The following is a 25,893-nucleotide window of genomic DNA, read 5'->3' as shown; positions in this document are numbered from 1 at the left end:
TCGAAAAATCGGATATTATCCAAAATTTTTGGATATCGGATTCGGATACGAATTCGGATATCACTATTTAAAAATTAGTATGGGATCTATTTAAGAGATCTTCTACACCACAAATTTATATCCATGTGACCGTCACATCCATATGAAAAGGATGGTTATGATTGTTTGGAAAATTTGATACAATCATCGTGGATAGTAGTAATATATACTCTTTATCTTTAACTAACAACTTGACCTCCCTCTTAACGGGAATGCAGAGAGTTGGTGGTGTTGGTGAGGTGAACATAAAACTGCATTTTAATGGATAGAGTTTATCGGCCATATTTCGACCCTGAGTATGAGAACTTGAGCTTCCGAATTAATCCTCCAAGGTATGCCTCTTAACTAGACCACAGTCTTCTATGAGTGACCAACAGTTTTTTTTTACAAAATGACTGAAATACCCTTGTATTTGGTCTAATTGTCAAATTTTCATTTTCATTGAGAGAGAGAGAGAGAGAGAACGCCTAACAAAGTGATACTCTGACTATCCCACGTGGCACACTCAATCGACTCTCCTAATGTGACAACTTTGGGAATATATATACACTTAGGGATACAAAACTGTACTTCCCATAAAAATGCATATCCCGAGGGAACCGTATATCCCGAAGTGTACAGATCTATGGTTCCCACAGTTGTCATGTTAGGAGAGTCAATTGAGTGTAGCATGTGGGGGAGTCAGAGTATCACGACTCATCTATTTTTGGTGTATTGGTTGGGTTGGTATCATAGATGAAGGGAGAGAGAAATTAGTGTTCAGCCTTTATAATATGACGCCCTCCTCTGACGCATGCCCCCTTAGATAAGTTGTCTCCGGATAAGAAGAAAAAGATTTATGATTATGCGTGTCCCGAAGCAAATGATCTACAATTTTATGATGAGGGCGTGTGTGTCAGAAAATTATTACGCTTATAATATTTCAAGTAAAATGTCTAATCTTACTGTCCCAGTGGTTCAAGAGATATCTAAGTGAAACTGATCATTTGAAGCCACTAATGAGTTGGGGGTTATTTTTCATGCTTTTTGTTTGATTATTTTTGTAAAATTTTGTTTGTGGAATGAAAGAGAAATTAGTTTGCTTGGTTTCCTTAGTTAGAATTTTGGAGTACGAATTTGCTATTAATAAATTTATGTTCTAAGCTGATGAACCAATGGCATGATGTCAAGTGTATTGAAAAGGCAAGCGTGATTGGTCAGTGGAGAGACCATTTCTCAATGGTTAGGAGTTCGGATTTCTAGTACTTATTTAATACTTGTGGCGTCATGCCATTGGTTCATCAGCTTAGCACAAAAATTCCTTAACAACAAATTCGGACTTAGGATTTTGTGTTTGAGATTAACGTGTTAGTTTATCATCACTCTTCTTCATATTAGGGTTTATTTTTTATTTTTTATTTTTTTAAACACAGAAAGTAATTATTTTATTGTTTTCATATTTAGTGTCTAGGGATTTTTTTGAATTCAAATTAATGGGATCGGAATCATAGAAGTTTTCTCTTTAAGTAATTTTGATTCTCGATTCCTATAGGTTTATATCAATATTAGTTCTCAATTGGATTGGTTCCATGAGACCTGATTCTAATTTTCCAAATAAAATGGGATCCAGAACGAGGGTTTTTTATTTCAGCTCAATCTAATACTTTTAAGTCATAGGACAAATTTTGTCTCCCAATGTTTTATGTTGAATGCTACATATATAGGATCCCGTTCAGCAAACAACGTTAGGGAGACAATGTTGGGAGACAAAATCTATCCTATATGACTAAAAAGTTTCAGATTGGGCAGATTTTTTGTGAGGATGATCTCTATGATGAGACGATCATTTTCACAAAAAATCTGCCCAATCTAAAACTTCCAACCCCATCAAAAGTGGTTTAGAAGTGTGGACCCTCGATTTGTAAATCACTTTTAAAGGGGTTAAAAGCTCCATATTGGACTATTTTTTGTGAGGATGATCTCCTCATCATAGAGATAATCCTCACAAAAAATGAGCCCAATTCTGAAATTTCTAACCCATATAATAGAAAGGCATTGGCTTCGTGTTGTCTCCCTAACGTTGTCTACCCTAATTCTAATCTTCTCTTCCCTCTCAAGTTCTTCAAATCCATCAAAACCCTCTTCCTCTCCACTTCATATTTTTTCTCTTTTCAAATTCTTACTTTCTTCAAACATGCCAATTCTAGTCCTAATTTATTTGGCCATTGATGTTGATAATGGATTGATGATTGCAGAATTGAGAAAGTTGAAGGTTATTTGCAAGTTAAACGAGGGATTTTAATTTGTAGGATTCAGATGTTTGTATTTGAACATGAGGATGAGAGTTAAATTAAAATACAAGGATCATGCATTCTTCAACACAGGTGTTGGAAAATTCAAATCAAAACTTGCAAAAGCCCAAAACAATGAAGTTGGATTCGAAATTAAATTTGGAACAGAACTGAGGTTTGTAAGTGCCTTTCGACCCAGTCCACAAAAAGGCAAGCCTTACCTAAGGCAAAATGTAGACGAGGTTCAAATTCAATTGTAATTCAAGGTCTAGATAGGTCTTTGACATGACTTGTAGCACAATTTGTATCCTTGGAGAAAATAATCTCTCTCATCGACAATTGTATAGGATATAAAGATGGGTAAGTAACGACATTACAAGAAAACTTCGTGTAAGTCATCATTATCGAAGCCCTGTACCAAAGGTTTAAGAACTGTTGAATGAAATAATATTGTCTTCCATTTCATTTTGTCTAAAGTCATGTCTTCTAATATTTGATATCTTCTTTTATGATGCAGGGTGTCTATAGATAATGATACTTGCGGAGATTGTACTCTGATTAAGGTAAAATTTCCATTTAATTAATTTAATTTGCTGTGAAAAACTGAGAATAGATCAACTTGATCGAGTGGCTCACTAAACCGGACGTGCATCTCACTACTACAGATGAATGGGTTGTGATTAATGTTTTGAAATTTGGATCAGTCGATCAGTCCTGAATCAATAGCTTCTGGTGGAGTCAATTATAAAACCCCATTTTTAGGAAAACCCAATCAAACCGCCTGGTTAAAGCAGTTTGACTGGTGACCCGATCGATAAGTCTGGGTTTGTGAAGGACGGGTCCAATTTTATGGGTGATTTTATACATACTCCTGCACATTTTGGTGAATATTTGATATATCCCTTGTGTTTTGAAATTGATCACATGCCCCCTCAAGCTATGGTTATCTTATAAACTAATGAAAATAACCTAAATGTCGTCATCTTCAAATTTGTTGTAAAATGAGTGAGGCTTATGCGACAAACTTAGTAAGATTTGAGTTGTTCGACTCACGTGGATTATCATGTTGGCAAAATAACACTATTAAGTCTTTAGAGTTCATGGTCTAGAAGAAATTTTAAACTACAATAAAATAAAATAAATTATTTTTTCTACTTGATCGTTGGGTTTGAAAATGGACGACCACTCAACTCTCAAATTTAAATCCAGGTGAAAATATATCTTTTTAATTTTGTTTTCTTTCAAATTCTTAAAATTTTGTGATCTACCTACTTCTGGCATCTGGTAATGTTTTTAAAGCTGCAGCTGCCTAATTTTGGGAAGAAATCATAAGTACTTGATATTTCACTTTTAGATCCGTTGATCAGACTGATTTAGATTGACCTGGTCAATTATACAGGTCAACGATCGATCCGGTTTTTAAAACATTGGTTGTGAATTGTGATGCAGGTGGACAGCGTGAACAAGCCAGGCATACTGCTAGAAGTTGTGCAAGTCTTGACCGATCTTGATCTTGCCATCTCCAAAGCTTATATATCCTCTGATGGTGGATGGTTCATGGATGGTTCTCTCTCTCTCTCTCTCTCTCTCTCTCTCTCTCTCTCTCTCTCTCTCTCTCTCGTATAACTATACGTGATATGTTTTTATTTATAATTCCCTCTTTGAATAACAGTGTTCCATGTCACCGACCAAAAAGGCAACAAGGTTACAGACAGTAAAACCATCGAATGTATTGAAAAGGTACGCCCTCTTCCAACTAAAAGTTTACACCAATTTTTTTCTTAATGCTATTATACTAAAACACAACGGTGGACCTCATTTTACTACAGTTTTGTGGGGTATACAAATTGAGACAAAAGATTGTAGTTCACACAACCTCATTTTATTGCCTTTCCTATTCTTTCCCTTCAACTTTATTATATTTTCTCCTCTCCCTCTTTTTCAATAATACCCTTCCAATTTTACTATCTTTCTTTTTTTACCCTGATAACACCCTAGTTAACCAATACTTGACAAAAGTCGCAATTAATGAAGAGTGTAAGATTAATTCCTTTATCTCATATACCAGAGCACCTAATCAAACCCTGCCCCTTATTGGATCCCAACTCATGGGCCACCTCTATCACATAGCCCCACTGTGCGCCATCCTGCGTCACACAATGAATGTTTGGCTCACTTCTTGATGGACCTTCATGTCAAAAATCAGCATGATTGGAAATTAATAACCATTAGTTCTGGCCTATATAAGTAATCAGACCATCAGCTGCAATGTGACCAACAGAAAGGTTTGGATCATTGAGTCCATGTACCATGAAAATATTGTAGGAATAAATTGTGCTTAATGTTCTCAATGCATACAGGGTGCATCCTTCATATTTTCTTTTAAATACAATATTATTGTGATCATATCCTTTCTTATGTTTTTATTTTTTATTTTTATAAACAGGCTTTAGGACCAAAGGGTCGTACTTTAGACACAGATGGGATGAAAACATGGCCAGGAAAGAGGGTAGGGGTGCAGTCCATAGGTGATCACACAGCCATTGAGCTCATTGGAAGGGACCGGCCCGGTCTCTTATCTGAGATCTCTGCCATCCTTGCCAATCTCCATTGCAATGTAGTTGCTGCAGAGGTCTGGACCCACAATACACGGGTAGCATGCATCCTTTATGTCAACGATGACACAACATGTCGTGCAGTGGAGGACCCAATCCGATTATCTTCAATGGAGGAACAGCTCAAGAATATCCTACGTGCACATGAGGATGATAGAAAAGTAGCTCGTACCAGCTTTTCGATGGGTTTCACCCACATGGACCGTCGTCTCCATCAGATGATGTTTGCTGATAGGGACTACGAAGGCAGTGGGGTGATCACAGAGGCTGATAATATTGCTGCTTCTTTCCAGCCAGTTGTAACTGTTGAGCATTGTGAGGACAAGGGGTATTCAGTGGTGAATGTTCAATGCAAAGATCGATCTAAATTGATGTTTGACATCGTGTGTACACTTACCGACATGCAGTATGTTGTCTTCCATGCCTCTATATCCTCTAATGGTCCATTTGCACTACAGGTATGTGTGGATAACAACTCTCGGGTTTGTATGGTTCGGTAGTGCCTACATCCATGGATGAGATGAGAGCGATTCATTAACTTTGAGAAAGAAACTACAGCCCATATTTTTCCCCAAACCTCCCATCCTGAAATCCTAGTTTTCCTGTTTGATTTCACTCTGTGCATTGATTTCAAGTTTCAACATTTTTATCAACTTCAAAGGAAAGCAAATCAAGGATCATAGATTTGGTTGGGAGGGACTAGGTACTAAATAATCTTTTGTTGGTAGAAATTTGAGTTGCTAATTGAGTGTTTTTACAACTTGTAGGAGTATTATGTACGCCACATGGACGGTTGCACGCTCAATACCGAAGGAGAGAAGGAGAGGGTAATCAAGTGTCTCGAAGCTGCAATCCGAAGAAGAGTATGTGATGTGAGTATATATATCCTCCTTTATGAAGATTCTAAAACACTAAGCTGAAGATTAAAAAAAGATGGGTATTGAGGTAGTAAGGATGGATAGGAACACACTTGAATTAACATATGATAGGACTTCAGACAAAGTTGAATAGAAGAATATGGTCCATTCATGAGCAGCCTTCCTTTAGAATGCAGAAGATATAAAATTGAGCTTGTTGGGTGCATTGCAGGGTCTTAGTCTAGAACTATGTGCAAGGGATAGAGTAGGTTTGCTATCAGATGTGATGAGGGTTCTTCGAGAGAATGGATTATCGGTTTCAAGAGCGGTGTAACAACAGTTGGTGAGCAAGCAATGAATGTCTTCTACGTGAGAGACGCTTCAGGGAATCCGGTAGACATGAAGACTATCGAAGCTCTTCGCAAAGAAATCGGGAACACAATGATGTTCAATGTGAAGAAAGTCCCAGATGCCTGTGCCAAGGAACCTGAGTCTAGTGGTTGGGCAAAGACAAGCTTCTTCTTTGGAAGTTTATCCGAGCGGTTCCTAGCTTGACCCAAGTCCCTTGATCTGAGGTAAATAGACTGCATGTACAGTAACTTAAGTTGGTTATCGTCATCATCTATGCCTTATTTCAAATATTGGGATCAGCAACATGAATCTTATTTCGACATTTGAACCTTGTCTTGCTAACTAGAGCACAGGATGAGCTTCTCATATATATAATGGTTTGGGCTATGGTGTTTTAGAGATTAATGTAATAGATAGACGCACATGAAAAAGGGGATAAATTTGATGCCAAGGTCTGTCAAATTTGCCTGGATTTAGCCAAATTCGATGGACTTTGGCATCGAATTTACTCCTTTTTCTTGTAGTGACCACCTTTTATATACTTAATTAACACATCTTTGTTTGCATAGGTGATTTATGAAAAATGCAGAGTATTTTACAAAAATGACTAAACCAATCATTTTTAAAAAAAATTATTTATGAGAGCAGTTGGCCATTTACCCAATTTCATAATTATTCATTTTTATCAAATAGTAATATATGTTGTATGGTCACATTTGCTAACCTACATTCAACTCAAGAGCATAAAATTTGAATCATCGCGTAGACCATATATATCTAGGGTTGTCAACGGATAGGTATCCGATCGGATATTGCTATATCCAAATTCGAATCCGAAAAAAAAAATGATATCCGAATTCGAATTCGAATCCGATCGGATAGCACTAACAAACATTCGAATCCGAACTTGAAAATTATATCGGATATCCGATAATATCCGATCCGACAAAAATCCTACAAATGGGATTTTCCTCTTTGTGTGAGAGTAAAATAGGGTTTTACTGTCTTTGAGAGAGAGAGAGAGAGAAAGAGGAAGTATGCTTGGATGCTCGTCGGTCGGAGAAGACGACGACAATGGAACTCGCACAAGTCGAGAAGATAGGTTTTACCGAGAGAGAGAGAGAGTATGTATGTACCTGGATGACGCCGACCGGAGAAGACGGTGGGTTATGGAGCTTGCAGCCTCGCACGGTCCAAACCCTCCGTTACCGAATGATTCTGCGTTTTAGATTGAAGTTGACAGAAGATGACTTTATGAGTTAAGTTTTGTTATAAAACAGAAATACACATCACCATATATATATGTGTGTTAAAGTTTTGTTGTAAAACATAAATACACAATATACATATTCTTATCGGAGCGGATATTATCGAATCGGATATCGCAATATCCGAATTCGTATCCGAAACTCATTCGAATGTTAAACTGACATCCGAATCCGAATTCGATATCCGAAAATTTCGGATAATATCCGATTTTTCGAATTTGAATTCGGATTTCGACTATCCATTGACACCCCTATATATATCACATGGCCATTTTCATGAAAGAAAATCACGAAATCAGGTCATTTTTTCTAAATATTAAAAATGGCTGGTTAAGTCATTTTGGCAAAATATGCAAACTTGAAATTTTAGAGCATATACACAAGGTATTTTAGAGGGAGAGATTGTTCATTTTTTATAGAGTGAATTTGTGATTATGAAGATTGTTGAGAACTAATACCATTTGAATTATCATACTTGTATGCAGGGGCAGAGCTAGTAAGTAGCTGGTGGGGGCAATTGCCCCCACAGACCTTTGAGACACCCCTATATTTTCAACTAATTACATGTCCCATTTGTTCCCACTCCCTCGCCTCTCTCCCCATTTGCCCCCACACCCTCACCTCCCTCCAATTTTTGCCCCCCTCCCTTCAATTTTTTGTTGATGGCATTGCCTCTTGACCGGGCCTTCTCATGTACTAATTGGAAATGACCTAAATATCATTTTCTTCAACTTCTAACCAAAAACTTCTGAATTTTTCCTCAAACCATTCATCTTCAAGTTCTTCAACTATACGACTAACCATAGTTTGCCCCCACTACAAGAAAATCTTGGCTCCGCCCCTGCTTGTATGCCAATTGTTAGTCATTATGGTTCGCTTGGTACACCTAGGAAGAGTAGGGATTTGCTAATAATAAATGAAGGTGTTAAGCTGTTAATTCTATAACAAACTACAATGTGTCTGCTAAAATGTAAATTCCGAGGCACTTAAAGAGTATCACCCTTATGTTTTCTTAAGACTAATGATAAAGCATCGTGCTAAATAGTACGCGGTCTGTATGCAGCTGATGTGGCAAGTGCAGGGAACCGTAGATCTTTTTCCTTGTGTATCCCAAAGAAAAAGATCTATGGTTCTATGCCCTTGGCATGTCAGCCACATACTATTTAGCATGTCGCTTTATCATGTCTCTTGTCTAAATTATTTGAAGCTTTGTAGCTTGCTGTTGATTTGACAACTTAACACCTTCATTTGTTAACAACAAATCCTTACATGCCTACAATTGCAGATCAAAAAATAAAAATAAAAACAAAAAGTTGATGTTTGGTTGCCCTTATAGAAGTATATCTAGTCACATTTTTCTCAATGCAAACCTCTACTGCAGAAATAAAAAATTTGCACATCTGCACCATTTTCCTTTAGAATTTCTATTAAAATTTGTAGAACTAACAAATATATCACTGCAAATTTTTGTTGACTTTATGACTTTTTTCAACATAACAAATGGGGGGGCCTTTATCTATCGATAGATCTACCTAGAGTCACGATAAACTGACGCTCTTGACGTGGAAGTGCACACAATCATAGATCTTTTTCTTCAGGATACACAAGGAAAAAAGATCTATGATTTTTCATACTGTCACGTCAAGAGCGTCAGTTTATCATTAGTTATCTACCCATCTATAATATGCCTTTTACTGTAAATATTGAGCTCGACAATATGATATCCATTTAACCCTAAAACAATATTTTGAGTCATATTTATTTACTCAAGTGGTTCATTTTTTATTTTTTTTAAAGAAAAAAAAATATTTTTCTTACTATTAGCAGGTGCATGTGCAAACGCACATGTATTATAAGGCTCTGTCTGTAATTTAAAATGTTTTTGAGGATAATGATAGAGAAAAAAATGATATTTTTATTATTTAAGCTTTAATTGACATAACAATTTTTATTAAGTGTATCCCAAGATATGTACTAAATTCTTTTTTGATATCACATGAATTAGGGTGCCCTTAGTAAAATTTGATGTAGCAATAGAGTGTCTCTATTAAAAAAGTTGACAAATTGACCATGATTACATAAAGTTTAAACGTGAAAGAGGGTGCATTTGTGGGTTTAGATTTGTTGGATTTTTCTTGATTCATATTTAGGGAAAATATGCAATCAAACACTTTAAAGTATTTTAAACCCCTTTCTTTTCAAGGATAAATTTTTGAAGAGTGAACTGTTTATTTTATTTTTATTTTTTTTGGAAGGTTGAAGTAGGTAGAATCTACTTGAAGAGTAGGGTATACCCAACGGTTTTAGAGAAGCGTATAAAGGGTTACACTTTAAAAATAGGGGCATTTAAGTCATTTTATTGGTGAGAAAGGTCAAGATATCATGATAAATGTACCTGATAAAGAGGAAAGTACGTTTGATGGGGAATGTGTGAATCAAGGTTAGAATGAAGCGAGCTCCCCTTGCATCATTGTAGTAGTAACTTATTTATAAGAAATTGGTATAAAATGACTGAAATCACATCTCATCCAAAGACACATAATATGATGAATTCTTAGATAAAGACACTAGGGCCTGATCTTTATAGAAGCCAACTCCAACTCTAAAAGTTGACTTCTGAAAGAAGCATGTAGCTACGTGGTTTTCGTCATTACGATGGCCACATCTACTAAAATTTAGAGTCGCCACCATTCAAGTTGGAAGTGGGTGTGAATGATCACCCGAGGTACATTTTTCAAAAAATTACCATTTTTGACGTTAGTGACTCGCAACGGATAAGGGGTGGTCAAACCATGAAATTTGGATAAGCGGCTCGGTTGGAGAGAAGGGAAGGTGTTAGGCACAATTTTCTCCCCGCCAAGTGACGGTAACCTCTACATAACTCGGTCATTTTGATTTTAAAAAAAAGTGAAAAATGTGCCACGTGGGTGCATTTGTTCCCTAAGTAGGGGTTTAATTTTGGCTTGATCATAGGATCATTTCATTAATGGAAATGACCCTTATGAACCGTAGCCTTGGTGCCCAATCATCAAAAGGGGTAAAATAAAATGGAAGAAGGGGGTGTTAGAAGAGGGAAGAGTAGAAGGTTAGAGAGAGAGAGAGGGGAGGGGGAAGCTTAAGACCCACCTTGAATCTTCAATGTTCTTCTTTCTTCTTCTTTTAGATCTTCTTAAGCCCTTAGTAAAATGTGGGAGTCAAGTCATTTTTAGAAGGTGATAGGGGAGAGTATAGTGGTGAGTAGAGAAGATAGTTTTTCTTAATGAGACTTGGTAACCCTTTTTGGGATGAAAGGGGAGGTATTTATAGATGTTTGGAGGGGGTTTGGGGGTATAATGGGGTGAAGAGTTGAGATGATAGAGAATGACATGGTTTTTAGGAGATGAGGGCATGAAATTTGGAGTGAATTTAGGGGTAATTTTGTAAAGAATGAAAATTGATTGCATTTCAACCCAAATAGTTTGGATCCTACCCAAATCCATTTGGGTAGAGTGTTGGGTGAGTGATGGTTGATGGGAGGAGGGGGAGTGTAAGAGAGTTGTTTAGGGAATGAGTGTTAGGTTGATGAAAAGGGTAAGGTGGAGAGATGGATAATGTAAGAGATTGGTTGATTGGTTTTTGGGACAATAAAGGAGATGATGCCATGTGGCAATCATGATGAGAGGATGAGGAATGAGATTGGTTGATTGGTTGATGGGGGTTGTTTGATTGGTTGATGGGGGTTGTTTGATTAGAGAGAGAGAAATGGGTTAGTTGATTGATGATGAATGAAGTATGAAGTATGGGTTGAGTTGATTTTATTGAAGTGTTTTAAGGAAGATGATGGGTTAGGGTATGGGTGGTGATGTGGGTGGTTGATGATGTTAGATAATGGTGATGGATTAGGGCATGGGTGGAGGTGTGGGTGGTTGATGATGTTAGAAGATGGGGATAGGTTAGGTTAGGGTAGGGTATGGGTTGAGTTGATTTTTGGAGGGAAGGTGATGTGTTTGATTGATTTTTAGAGAATGGTGATGGAGGTAAGTGATTAGATGAGGGAAGTGAAGGGTGGTGATGACATGTGTCATCTTTTGGTATGAGGATTGTGATTGGTTGATGTGGGTAGTAGTTGATGGATTAGGGTTGTGGGTTGGGTAATTGGATATGGATAGAATGATATTTGTGGGCTTTTGGTGTTGGACTTTGGTTTGTAGATTATTTTAGGTTGGGTAAGACTTGTTTTGGGTTGAATTTTGAGGGTGGATAGGTTTTAGGGTATGAGGTTAACTTTTGGGTTAATGGTAATGGGTTTAGGAAGGGGTTGAGGCCTTGTGGGCCTTAGGTAGGCTTAGGACATTTGCGAATTTCGAGGTGGAGCGGTAGAGAATGGATGATGGGTAGGTATCCCAAGTCTCGCTTTTTAATTTTTTTGATTTTTTGTATTTTTCTTGAGATTATTGATCCGATCAAAAAAGAGTCACGTGTTTGGTGATTTGGGCCCGTTGGGGAATTTATCGATTTTTTTGGATGTAGGCGTGGAGCGGTGATGTTGGACACATGTGGGATGAGTCACACCCCTTCTTGTGGGCCCCTTAGACCATTGGGAGGTCTTAGGGCTTTGATTTATTCAAAATTGTCATTTTTTAACATTTTGGGCCCTTGAGGCCTGTAGGCCTATTTTGTTGGAAAATTGGTATTTCAAATGAGTCGGGGTAGATGGGAGTGTGCCAAATCCTTTTAGTGGACCTACTAACCCATTGAGAGGTGTTAGAGGCATTGATTTTGACGAAAATTGATGATTTCAATGTTTCGGGCCTTCGAGGCCCGTTGGCAAAATCCATTGAAAGAAGTTATTTTTTTGGGCCCTTTCGAGTAAGGGCCCGTTCAAATTGGGGTGTCTACAAAGCAGAAGTCCAGAATTTGAAAAGTCAAATCTAACATAAACTTATTTATTACAAAAGCACATAAGTTAGAAATTGATGTTCGTTTGACAACTTTTTATTGCTGAATTTTAATAAAATGATCAGAATATCTTTAATATTGATAATGCACCTAGAATGTATAAAAAATGAGAAGAATACCTTAATAAATATATAATTACACTAAATATATATAAATATAATTGCTAGTAGGTCTGGTCCATAGTTAGTAAATTCGCAATTGATTCGTGAATTAGATGAATAATCCTCATCCTGATCAAAATTGTTGTTGGTTTTAAAGTTTCAGATTAATTCACAGATTTTTTTTAATCCTAATGAATAGATCATGATTTGTAAATATATTCCGTAAGTATTTTAATAAAATACTTCGTATTTCCCTGTTCTTAATTCTCACTTCAAAACTCAAGAGAAGGGAAAAAAACCTTAAGTTGAAATTCACCCCCACAAAAATAATTAATCTTGAACAATTTGGGGAGCTTCTAGAATATATTGATGATGATCGTGAAGAGCTTGAAAAGGAAGATGAAATTACACTTAATCGTGAAGATATTCTTTTTGACGAGTTATTTGGTCCATCTACTTTGTATTAATAACTTTTTAGAAACGAAAAGAAATTTCTTTTTGAATTTAATTAAGTCATGGGACATGATGATTTTGGCATTAATTAGTATATCATGTTTTATATTTTTTTATTTACATTTATTATTAGATGGATTAAAACTAAATATTTAATTGTAAATATATATTTTATTGGATGAATGTGATTATGAATTGTTTACTTTAGATATTTTTAATTTAAGAATTGATAATTTGATTAATAGATTAGAATTGTTAGGTCATATCATATGTTATATATATTCAAAATTTTGAAAGTTTTAAAAATTGTTGGATCCGAATCATTCTCGAATTATTTCCATATCGTATTTTTACCGTTCTGCGTTTTTTTCGTCGAATATTCGAGCGGACCGGTGCATCGCTATTTTCAAATGGTACCCGATTTATTTTCATACCGTTTTTTTCCCATCCATCGAATTGCTAACTATGGTTTGGTCAGTGAGGAAAATGGGGTATTGTCAATCAAATGCACCACAAAGGGTAAGACATTACAACATTGATGATCATTATTCATCATTACTGATTTTTTATGAAAGAATCGTATTTATATATATATACAAGCTTGAGACTTGAAAAAACAAAAAGTGTCGAGCTCGATACTTGAAAAATAAAAAAGCATCGAACTCGACTCTTGAAAAATTAATTAGGACGTGTCAAACTTGATGCTTTAAAGCAACAAGACTGAGCATCGAGTTCTTTACTAGATAGACATTCTCAAAAACTCGAAATGAATATATAATCATAGAGAAATGAGTGTTCAAATTAAAAGTTACACTCTGATTAAGATTATCCAACTCCAACAACATGCTTAGAATCTAGCTTTTGATCAAAGCATTCACTTCACCATTATATATGTGCGTTTCGAGTATTACATGAAGATTTATCTAGTAATGACCTTAATGCTTAAAAAAGTTTGGAAGTGTGGGTTTGGCACTTGAAAAATCAACAAGCATTGAACTCGAAATTAACTTTGGATTTCTTTCTTTCTCCGTACTTACCCAAAATTAAGCTACCGCCCAAAATATTAGAGGGTATTTAGATTTTTTCTTGATATAATTAGAAAATGGGCCCAACTTGAAGATTTTTTTCATAAAAAGAATCAATAGGATCCTTAATCATCTGAGTTTCAATTTTCTTCAACATCTTTTGTTAGAATGTTTTTACACAATTTAAAAGAAATAGAGGAAAAGAATGATTAATATCAATTGACCAAATTGATTAAGACCCTTTAAGTTCTTAGACCAAATCCCATTTTTTTTGTTTATGTCCAAATAATATGCTTAAAAAAATATTTGAGATTTCTACACATCGACAGTCTATTTGATCAGTTTAAATTTTAACTTTTAGTTATAAGTAGTACAAAATTATGTGTTGTTTACAAGTGACCTTTAAATTTGGCTGAAAGTATTTAAATTTTTTTAAGGAACTAGTTCTAGTGTTGAAATTAGTAACCTCTGTTTTGGGTTACTAATTTGTATAAATGTATAAATAAAAAATAAGAAACTCCATCCAATTTTTTATTTTACAAATTTTTATAAAGAATAAAATGAGATCAAATCTTTTACTTGAAAAATAAATATTGTAAGTGGGTGCTACATCATCGTTAAGGCTGTTATTTTAAAGAGTTGTGATAATTTGACGCCCCACCTCTGACATAGGCCCCCCAACGCCCTCATCACAGAACAGTAGATCATTTGCCTCGGGAAACACAAAACAAAGATTTATGATTATGCGTATCTTGAGAAAATGATTTACGATTCTGTGATGAGGTCATATGTCATAGGGGATAATGTAATTGTGTCTGACTTGGCTCATGGAAGACGAAAATATAGATTTTATATAATCTCATTCTATAATAAAATATTTTAAAAAATAATCATGATAAGATATCAAAGTGAATGATTGACTCATTCCTGAAAATAATTGAAAGAAATTTTTGATAATAATGATTTCTATTTCTTGTTTGCACACACAATCTCTTTGTATTTTCTATACAACAATAAGGACAATAAACCACTATTTCATCAAATTGCAAAAATAAAAGTAAATAAATAAAAACAAATGTCTTATAAAAAATGAGAGCCTATAGAAACCAAACCGGCCATAAGCTTTATAGCATTAAAGGTCTTGTTTTATTCAAAAAAGTTCTTATCAATGATGAAAATTTTCACTGGTTGGGTATGTATCTACCCCAAATCATAGACATGGTTCATCAATAATTCTCCAATATGGGTATTTGATCTTCCCTACTTTTTCTGGAAAAACTACTGTTGAGGATGGAAAGATAAGATTAGAGATTGCTAGTAAGCTAAATAAAGAAGTAACATAAAATGGGAGAGAGGTGTGACATTAAATCTAGGACAAAATATTAAAACATTTATAATTATTTATATTGTTGAAATTATTAAATTAATAGAGTTGCTATTGACACCCCAACTTTTATTTATTACACCCCAATTTCTTAAAATAAGTATAACACCCCAATTAAAGATTAAAACGCATTTTTCTAACATTACAAAAGGTTTGGCTCAAATTATAATCTCAACATTATAACACTCATTTAAATAATTTTAGTAGTTGTTTACAATTATGATTAGGCTCCTATAAGATACTAAAATAGAAAAACATAATCTGCGAAGCTTCGAAAATGTTTTTGTTTACGGCTATTTGTAGTGTATTGGCACCCTAACTTTTTTTTAATAAAGATAAGACATTCACTCTCTCTCTCTCTCTCTTTAATAAATACAAACAATTCACACACTCTCTCTATAATAAATAAAAAAAAGACAATTCACCATTTCACCTCACATGCTCTCTCTTTAATAAAGACATCACACTCACTCTCTCTCTCTCTTTTTCATAAATACACAATTCACTCTCTCTATTTATAATAAATAAAGATAAGACAATTCACCTCACATTCTCTCTCTTTATTAAATACATCACACTCACTCTCTCTTTTTTTTTTGTTTTTTAATAAAGATAATATCTCTCTCTTCTCTCTCTCTTCTCTCTCTCTCTCTCTCTCTGTAAGACAAGATAAGGCAACCCCTCTCCCTGGTTCGACGAGTTAAGGCAAGACTAATGTCTAACCTGTCTTCCCTTCTCCCTGGTTCATCTGACGAGTTGAATTTTAAAAGAGTCGTCTTTCCTTCTCCCTGGTTCATCTGACGAGGTGAATTTTAAAAGAGTCGGGCACTCATATTTACTAAACGAACAAGTTCGGTAGTAACTCAAAGTACACAAATAATCTACACGTGAATTTCATGACGAGCAACCTTTCTTCCCTTCTCCTTGGTTCATCTGACGAGTTGGATTTTAAAAGAATCGGACACTCATATTTACTAAACGAACAGGCTTGGTAGTAACTCAAAGTGCGCAAATAATCTACAAGTGAGTTTCATGACGAGTCTGAACTTCAATCCAACTAAAATAAAAAATATAGGCCTAAGATTCAAGACTAAAATCAGAAATATAAACCTATTTTCATGTAATTTTTACTTTCTTTAACTCTATTTTACCTGTAAATTAACTGTAAAAATCAAAGATTTTTTATTATTTAAATTCGAATCGAATATTTTCGGATATCCGATAATTCTTTCGAATGCGAATTCGAATAGTGGTTAGTGATATCTGATCGGATTCGAATTCGAATTCGAATATTACTATTTTTTTCGGATTTGAATTCGGATATAACACTATTCGATCGGATACCTATCCGTTGACAACCCTAATTAGTTATACTTGTAATATTTTGTTTTCCCGAATATTAACCCCTATGTCTGGTTGAATATTAGAGTTACCCCCTATGTTTTGAAAATAATGACATGCATCCCTTGACCTCAATCTTTTAAATAGACTAAGGGAAAAAGTCTTAAATGTCATCATCTTTAATCTCTAGTCAAAAATTCATATTGTTTTTCTCTAAAAATCATTTTTCTTCAATTTCTTTGGATAAAAAATTTAACCCTCATCATCATCTTAAAATTGTATCTACTTCAAGCCTTCAATATTCAAATCTTAAGGAAAGATGTAATTTTTGAGAAAGTGTAAAATGATGAAATTTTGGATAGAAAAATTTAGAATATGTTACAAAATTAGGCAAGATAGAAAATGACAGATGAAAATAATGTTGAATAGATTAAAATTATTTTAGAGATTGAAGAGTTTGAAGATGATTGATTTTAAAAAAGAAAAATCTGTATTTTTTACTATAGATTAAAGTTGAAGGCATTTGAGTTTTTCCACCTTAATCTATTTAGAAGATTGAGGTCAAAGAATACATGTCATCAATCTCAAAATATAGGAATATCTCTAATATTCAGCAAAACATATGGGGGCATGTCTAAATCACTTTAAAACTTCTTAGAATTTTGTCTTTTATAACTCGGTGACATCATACCATATTTTTCTATGCTATAAATTGATATGATTTGAATTCATTACAAATTATGTTAAATAACAAATTAACAATATAAATTTGAATCTTATGACTTTGAATCTATTTCATAAAGTAAGGTTCCATTGGACTTGTTAGAACTCGAAGGGAGGAGTGAGGTTATGTAACAAAAATGCAATAGTAGCGCCTGCCGGGTAATCTCTCTACAATAATCAGGGAAGAGAAGCGCGGGCTGATTACAATAATTGTATAACCTTCAATATCACTGACGTGCATTGCACGTGAATATAAAAAATTCGAAAAATAAATAAAGAGTTTACATTTTATATTTTCATTTTTGAATTCGGTTCGGATCGGATCGTGTATACTCCTCCCACACCTCACGAGATTAGATTTTTTTTTTTTGACTTACGTGGCATGTATTTAGGTATGGGAAGAGAGTTTCATTCCTCCTCTCTGGGTGCATAGATCCAAACTCTTTCTTTTTTCAAAACTTTAGCATCTGCTGCTGCTTCTTCCTCTCTGCACATAAATTGAGACGTCTTAAAACCCAAAACAAATCACAAAACATCACACTATTCTAGTTCTCCCTCTCTGTCTCTGGTTGGTCAAGTAGTCCACCGCCATGGATGCTTCAGTTACACAAGTCAGTACTAAAGTACTCAAAGTATTTTTCCTTCCATTTTTGAGTCCAGGCCATATGATACCTGTTGTAGACATGGCCAGAATCTTCGCTAGGCATGAGGTTAAAGCAACCATCATCACTACCCCTTTCAATGCCAAACTCTTCCAAAACTCCATAGATCTAGACATCAAATCTGGTTACCCAATCTCACTTCATTTACTTTACTTCCCAGCAGCAGAGGTCAGCTTACCCGAAGGAATTGAAAATTACAGTGCCACCAAAACCCCTGAATATTCACAAAAACTAAATGTCGCTTTCAGGCTTCTCCAACCTCAGATTGAGAAATTCTTCCGTGATAACCACCCAGACTGCATTGTCACCGATATGTTCTTCCCTTGGACAAGTGACATAGCTGCAGAGCTTGGAATCCCAAGGCTATACCCAGAAAGCAGTAGCATCTTCTTTCACAGTGCAATCCACAGCATGGAACGCTACACAAGTAATCTCCAATCCACGACCTCAGAAGATAGTACAATAGTAGAAGAAGAAGCATATGATTTTATATTACCAGGCCTTCCTCATGAGATCAAGATGACCAGCTCCCAAATCCCTCAACATCTCAAGAATATTCAAAGTCTCTATGTGGATCGTATAAAAAAGATCCGTGATTCAATACCTGGTTGCTTCGGTTTTGTGGGGAACAGCTTCTACGAGTTAGAGTCAACTTACATTGATCACTTCAAGAAGGTTGTGAATAAAAATGTATGGACTATAGGTCCTGTGTCTCTCTGCAATGGCGATACCTCCGACAAGACCAACAGGAATGGTACCGAAAGTGAACACAGCTGTTTGAGTTGGCTCGATTCCAAGAAACCCAACTCTGTCATCTATTTATCTTTCGGAAGTATGACAGGCTTCGGTAGGGCACAACTTCATGAGATCGCGTTTGGTCTTGAAGCCTCTGGTCATCAATTCATATGGGTTATTATTAGGAAACCCAATGGAGACCAAGAACAGAGGTGGTTACCAGATGGGTTTGAGGAGAAGATGAAGGAAAGTGGTAAGGGTCTGATTATAACTACTTGGGCGCCACAGTTGTTGATCTTGGAACATCCAGCAATCGGAGGGTTCGTGACGCATGCAGGATGGAACTCTATACTTGAAAGCATATGCGCGAGTGTACCAATGATCACTTGGCCGTTCTACGCTGAGCAATTATACAATGACAAGTATGTGACTCAAGTATTGAGGATTGGAGTTCCGGTGGATGTTGAGAATAAGACATGGACTGAGATGTTAGTCATGGTACAAGAGATTGATGAAGAGAAGGTGACTGTGACGAGGGAGAAGATAGAGAAAGCAGTGAATCGGTTGATGGACAGTGAAGATGAAGAGATACAGCAGATTAGAAAGAGAGTGAGGGAATTGGGAGAGATTGGTAAGAAAGCTGTGGAAAAAGGGGGATCGTCTTACGACAATATGACTCATCTCATTCAACAGATCAGGCTTTATGGCAGGAGCGAAAATTGAGATCAAGTCTATCCATCCCCATGGAACTCACATCTTTCAAATTTCTATTTTAGGATCCATCCCCATGGACCTCACATCTTTGAAATTTCTATTTTAGGAAAATTCTAGTGATGGGTACAATGACAATCACTTGTAGTCGGTGTGTACAATTTCTATATCCAGAAAAAGGTATTGTATCCGAAGTAAGTAGTTAGGATTGTCAGAATTAATCACCATTTCCCTGTTTGTTTACTGTGATTGATTGCGGACCAAAAAATAATGCTGAGGGCTATCATAGTTCTCGAGCTCGTCAAATCTTGCTAGCTGGGCAAGTCTAGGTCCAACAACCTTTAATCTCAAACACCAAATAAACACCATGGATTATTTCTTTGACCTTTTGTCTTGATTTCTAACATGGACAATATGATTTTTTGAAAGGCCATTACACATATTTGTGCTTTCTTGTTGGAGTAAATTTTATTGGTGTTTTGGGTGATTGATTTTAACTTTTAGTTAATTTATGATTTAGGTTGCTTCTCTCATTTGATCATGTCTCAATTTCTAATATAGAGATGAATGTTTTTTAAGGTTATTATGACATAAGGCGATTACAATTCTTTGTACTTTGACTGGAATCAATTTATTTTTGGTTTGGGTGTTCGATTTATCTTTTTAATGATAGTTTTCTGATCGGTTATCTTTTCAATAAATTTTTTATGTTAGTTTTTCTCTCTCTTAGTGTCTTAATTTCTAACATAGATGAGATGTTTTTTCTTTCCTAGAGGTTATTATGCTTTGAATTTGATGCAATCGGATTGAATATGTCAAAAAAAAAAAAAAACGGTTGAAAGCGCCATTTATCCGTGGGTTGCGGATCCGCTTTTTTGGGGGTTGGGAGTCGGGAGTCACCACTTAATTATTACAGTCTAGAAATCGAAACATGACTCAAAACCAGAAAAAATGCTAATTTATCACGTTACGGGATCGGAAGGTGCTAGGCACCGATCCCGCTCGGTAAACGCTGGTCTCTACTTTTCCCAAAAATTATTACATTGCTAAAAATGACCTAAAAAATAAAATAAAATAAAAACCTAACTTACCTGGGTGATTGTGACAACTGGTTCCCTCAGAATTGGCGGAAAGCATTCTCGTGTGAGTTTTTTTATTTTTTATTTGTCACTGGATCCGCTTCTGATATCTAAGACGAGGGTATTTTTCTCTTAGATTTGTGTATTTTCTATATTTTTTGGAGGGTTTCTCGGTGTTTTTGGAGCATACACTTGGGTTTGGATGTTAGGTAGGGAGTTTGGACTTCAAATTTAGGGTTTTGGGAAGGTTGGAGGAAGTTTCTAACCTCTTTTTCCTGAGGTTTATTTTGACCTGTGAGATTGGGTTGTAGAAGCTCTTATTTATAGAGGTTTTTGGGAGTTTTTAAGTTTGACTAAGTCTCTTTTAGATAAGGTGAATTAGGATTTAATTAGGGTTTTGAATTAGAGTTTGGAATTAGGGTTTTCATTTTGAAGTACAATAAAATAATATTTTTTAAAATTTTTGGGAGAACCTTCTTAATTATATCTTTAATTATTTGGGCCCTCAGATGGATGGGTCTTTTAATAAATATCAGGTGGGCTCCCACTTAAATGGGTCACTACTTAATATTTGGCCCATAGGCTTAATTAATTGGTTTTAATTGTTTAAAAATTTTAATTCAATTTATTAATATTTTACTTTACGTAAATTAATGTTTTAATTATTAATTCAAAATTTTAAATTTTTAGGATTGAAAAATTACTGTTTTGCCCACGAAGAGGACTTTTGCATTGAGATGTCATTTTTCGATGTTTTAGGTTATTTTAGAATCGATTTTTCTTAAGAAATTCAATGAGAGCCGATTTGTGTCATTTATGAATTTTTGGTGTGAAATGATCGTGGACCCTATGAAGGGAATTTTGTAATTTTATCAAATTTTGTGAAAATTGACGAAATGGTTTATTTGGTTTTAGTTTGTTGTTTTATGCGTTTGAAAGGATTTTCCTAAGCGTAATGTAGGATCTAAAAATGTTTTGATGTTAGGGGTATTTTGGTAATTTGGTCATTTTTTAGTGATTTTTCTCGTATAACTTCTTTTTGTCTTAAAATGATGATTTCTATGTTTTTGGGTCTTAGTGTAACGTAGTTTCTAAAGTTTTGTTTGTTTGAAATACCTCATCTGAATTTCTAAAACATATCTAGTAACAAACAAAAAATATTGAAATATTTATCCATCATTAGGAACAGTCGCAATTGGGTTAACGAATTGATTAATTAGGTGAATGCAAAAATGGCGTGTCAACAACAATAAACGAATTGTCCAAGACATATCGAGTGCATACCATATGACCAACCTTGCCATCGAACTACCTTGACAAGCATTTGGAAGGCGACAAAGAATATGGTTTCAATCTCTTCAAGGTAGATTGGATGCCTGCGTAAAGCGGCTAAACACAAAACAAACAAGATCAGTTGTGTATGTTTTCATTCGGGAGTATCAAGGATCTACATTAAGAGAAATTTCTTATGGATAATGAAAGCATTGGAAGAGAAAAGCTTCTTAGAAATTAACTATGTGGAGTAGACTTCAGAAAAAGGATTGGTGGTGACATGGTGCCCTCAGTTAGGGGTGTTGTCCCATTAGGTTGTGGGATGCTTGCTTGTAGAATTCTACGATTGAAGGAGTGAGTGAGATTGGGAGTTCCCACATTGGTCGGAGATGCCTCAGTTTCTAGACCAATTCAAGCAAGTTTGTGGAGGAAGTATTGAGAGTGGAGCTTTGAGAAAAAAAAAAAAACAATTATGCATTAATTAGAGAAATATTGGAAGAAGTGAAAGGCGAGGAATTCAAGAGGAATGCCAAAAAGTGGAAAGATTTTGCAAAAGAGAATGGGATAAAGGTGGAAGCTTAGTAAGCATATTGAGGATTTTTCAGGTTTACTTGTTTGCAACTATTCTACTAGTGGCTAGCTTTGTATCATGTCTAACTTTGCAACCTTTAGGTTTTAAGGTATGTTTTTTGCTAGGTAATTATTACAGGCTTGGTTGGTCTTATTCATGGTTTAAAATCCCACTGTTTCGGGTTAATGTTTCAATTGGGAGAAAAAGCAAAATGATCTAAGAATGAAACAATCCAAAACATTCAATGTGTCTTGGTGTGATTTCATTTTCTTAGTTAGTAGTATTATTTGAGCTTTTCTTATGCTTTCTATCGTGTTTGACTCTTGTCCTTGCATCCTAATTTTGACTTTGAAGGTATCTTGATAGGGTGACACATTCTCAAAAAGTTTTGTCTATCATAACAAGAAGAGTCCTGATAATATGACTCATCAAAGTGGCATACTCAATCGACTCCTTGATATGAATAAGTTTGGGAACTGTAGATCTGAACACCTCATGATACGGTTCTCTCGGGATACATTTTTTATTGGGAAGTGCAATCATGTATCCCGAGGCATACAAATCTATGATTCTTGAACTTGTCACGTCAAGTAGTCGATTGAGTATGCCACCTGGCAAGTCATATTATCATGACTCTAATAAGAAAAAAGACCTAACATGTCATGAATCTCATGATATTTGATTCATAGTTGAAAGTTGAAAGCTAATTTGGTAGGATGACTCATTCAGGATCTTGTCCATAGTAACATAAAATAAATCCGACAAATGAGACTTGAAGGCTAACTTGGTAGGACAACTCATTTAGGGATTATTGTCCATAAAGAGAACAAAATGAATCTAACTTATCCCGAAATCATACTAGGAAGGTAAGTTGATAGGATGACTAATCAAGGGACTTGTCCACATGATATCACTAAAGCCAATATGACTTGTTACAGAGTCGGACTTGGGAGATAACTTCATAAAATTTGACGCAATTACGGAAATGAATTATTTAGAACTCTAAATCAAAATCTGACTTAACTGGGAATCATATTCATTCATCTTAAGAGAACAAGTGCAATTGAAACATGAAAACAAATTGAAAAACAAAAACAAGATGCAATCACACAAAGAAATACATAGATTTTATGTGATTTCCTCACGATTGAGCTAGGTCGGCATGAAGGCGTGACTTGACTTACAGGAAGTCCTTGTTGACCATTATTATCAGGTTCCACAAATTACAACACTTCATGGCATGGGAATTTGTCCGGTGATTAAATATTAAAAGTAACAGTTGTTAAAGGTATCAATCTAATGCCTAAGCAAAAGATTTAATATTCTCGGAGGAAAATATTTCAAATATTTATCAAATCAAACTCCACCATTAAAAGGGGCTTTTTTAAATAGCACCTCATCCATATAGGTGACACTAAAATGTGTGTATCTAGATACTAGGGCTACTCTAGTACAAATCTAAAGGACATTGATTGCCACTTTTCTTTTAGGGTAATCTAAGGATGTATCCTGAGATTATATTATGACACAAAGGCATGATTGAAATTTGATCATAATTGATTAGGAAAAGAATCCTTAGATGAAAATACTCCTAATTGTTGTAAGATTTATCTTCTTTGGATAAATATTGATTTGATAGTCACAATGCTTGAGAGATTAGGATTGATTCATTTATTTTAGAATTCTATTTTTATCTATCTAAAGGGAGAGAGAATGATTTGTATTGTAAAGGGGAGGGGGAGGGAAGAAAGGTGTGTAACATGCGATCAATAATGAAAATTAGTTAAATGGATGGAGCTCAGTGATGTAATCGTCAGATTTGCGATTAACCCTGTGAAAATATCTCTTGTGTTTTTCTTTTCCAAAGGTGTTTGATTTTGTGTGATTGATCGAGTGAGAGTAGATCAAAAGAGGGATGCTTGTGGGAGGAATTTTGGAAAATCAATGGGATCTGATTTTTTTTCTTTCAAATCAATGGGATTTGGAGAGATTTCTTTTCATTGTATCATTAATTTATCGAATGTTGATGTTTTTAGGTTCTTCCAACTGACTTTGGGATCATTTGTACTCATCCGATGTTTAGACCTGAGAGTGGGAAGAATGGACGGATAGGATTGCCGTTTGTGTACGATAAGGTTCGCATCTCAACTGCACAAGATCTAAAATGTCTCCAAGTTTTGAGCATCTTTGAGAAAGTGGTTAGTATTTCTAACTATATTAATTAGTCAATTTTTCCCCGAAATTATAGAGATAAATTCTTTTAATCTTTTTTAATAAATAATTTTTTTTATTTATGTAAAGATATATGAAGTTGTTTTTTTATCTAACACAAAAATTAATTAAAATTTTAAGAAATATATTGTTTTTGATAATATTATCAAACTCCAAAATTATGCATAAACCTGTTATTATTTATTATTAAAAATATTTGTTTAAGAAAATTTTTGACAACTCATGGAATCAAACCAAAGAAAACAGAATTAAAGCTGGTTTGGGTTGATTCAGTCCTGATTCTCATATAATGGAACTGACCTTGATCGATTCGATTTTGATTTTACTCTAAATTGAACCAACTTGAATCAAGTTGCAACCCTAATATTGCTACTAAACTTTTTCTGTCTTTTCTTTTTGTTGACTCATTACCATCTAATTATATGTACCTTCATTTTTAGAGGGAAGAGACTCAGAGTTTGAATTGACATAAAATATACATCCATCGTGGCAAAATTTGAATGAGTCAACTCGGTGTTTGGTGATAAGTTTATTTATCGGTGAACGAGATTTTTGAATGAATCAACTCCGTCAGAACTCAGCCAATTACAAAGATTCGGGATCTGAAAAACAGTCTATTCATTGGTAGGGTCTGAAATGCAATCATGTCATTCAACAACATATCCATATAAAATTCATTTTAAATATTTTAAAATCTTAAAAATTATTTTTTTATATATTAAATATGTATTTATTCATCGAATCATGAATAACAATTTTTTTAGAGAGATTCCTAAGACATATACAATTTAGAGAGAGAGAATGTAAAAGGTGTGGGATGGACACCTCAATTTATAAGTTGAAAATGAAAACCAATTTCCTTGATAAGACAGTAACTTATCAAGGAAAGGACCGCATCCACAAGCGGCATACATCATAGAATTTTAAGAAATTAAAAAAAAAAGTAATTAAAAAAAAAATATATTCATTAAATTTTTATTTTAAACTTGCAAATATGCTCGCTGTCCATTTCCAAAACCTTGGATTAGGGTTAATTTTATTATTTTATTTTATTTTTGAAAATTTGTTTAAAAATCTGATTTATAACTTGAAATCTAGAAGGCTTTGGTTTTGTGGCTAAGAGGAAGACGAGAAAAAAAACAAAAGAAAGAAATAAATGCCATTTATGTGATAGAAAACAAAAAGTAAGAGGGAAGAAGCCAAAAGTGAGTTATCAAAGAAGCCAAAAGTGGGTGGGTAATGTATAAATTAGGGGTCAGAACTAGG

General features: G+C 34.8%; 2 protein-coding genes and 1 long non-coding RNA gene across 3 annotated transcripts; 2 read left to right on the top strand and 1 right to left on the bottom strand.

Annotated features, from left to right (window-relative positions):
* Positions 1 to 173: 173 nt before the first annotated feature.
* LOC147406633 (ACT domain-containing protein ACR3-like) lies at positions 174 to 6,519 on the top strand. The gene is given in 8 exon segments (XM_086434764.1): positions 174 to 371; positions 2,827 to 2,872; positions 3,759 to 3,873; positions 3,982 to 4,049; positions 4,756 to 5,382; positions 5,692 to 5,796; positions 6,014 to 6,104; positions 6,107 to 6,519. Coding segments are annotated over 8 exon segments (1,353 nt in total). The 5' UTR covers positions 174 to 300; the 3' UTR covers positions 6,337 to 6,519.
* LOC147406632 (uncharacterized) lies at positions 5,088 to 7,348 on the bottom strand. Its single transcript, XR_015176527.1, has 3 exons — positions 7,269 to 7,348; positions 5,322 to 5,427; positions 5,088 to 5,227 (listed from the first exon to the last, which is right to left on the bottom strand). It is a non-coding gene; the product is annotated as an uncharacterized LOC147406632 (long non-coding RNA).
* Positions 7,349 to 17,510: 10,162 nt separating this feature from the next.
* LOC147406631 (soyasapogenol B glucuronide galactosyltransferase-like) lies at positions 17,511 to 19,519 on the top strand. The gene has a single exon (XM_086432793.1). It carries the CDS (start codon positions 17,956 to 17,958, stop codon positions 19,483 to 19,485), a length of 1,530 nt encoding a protein of 509 aa, XP_086288919.1. The 5' UTR covers positions 17,511 to 17,955; the 3' UTR covers positions 19,486 to 19,519.
* The last annotated feature ends 6,374 nt before the right edge of the window (positions 19,520 to 25,893 follow it).

This window comes from Akebia trifoliata, chromosome 3 (genome assembly GCF_017979445.1).
Source record: "Akebia trifoliata isolate Shusen 1 chromosome 3, ASM1797944v1, whole genome shotgun sequence".
In the NCBI taxonomy this organism is placed as follows: domain Eukaryota; kingdom Viridiplantae; phylum Streptophyta; class Magnoliopsida; order Ranunculales; family Lardizabalaceae; genus Akebia; species Akebia trifoliata.
This window is presented reverse-complemented; position numbering and strand designations above follow the sequence as displayed.

Bases quoted from the DNA above. Each gene is read 5' to 3' on its own strand.
- LOC147406631 (XM_086432793.1), top strand. From the start codon at position 17,956: ATGGATGCTTCAGTTACACAAGTCAGTACTAAAGTACTCAAAGTATTT.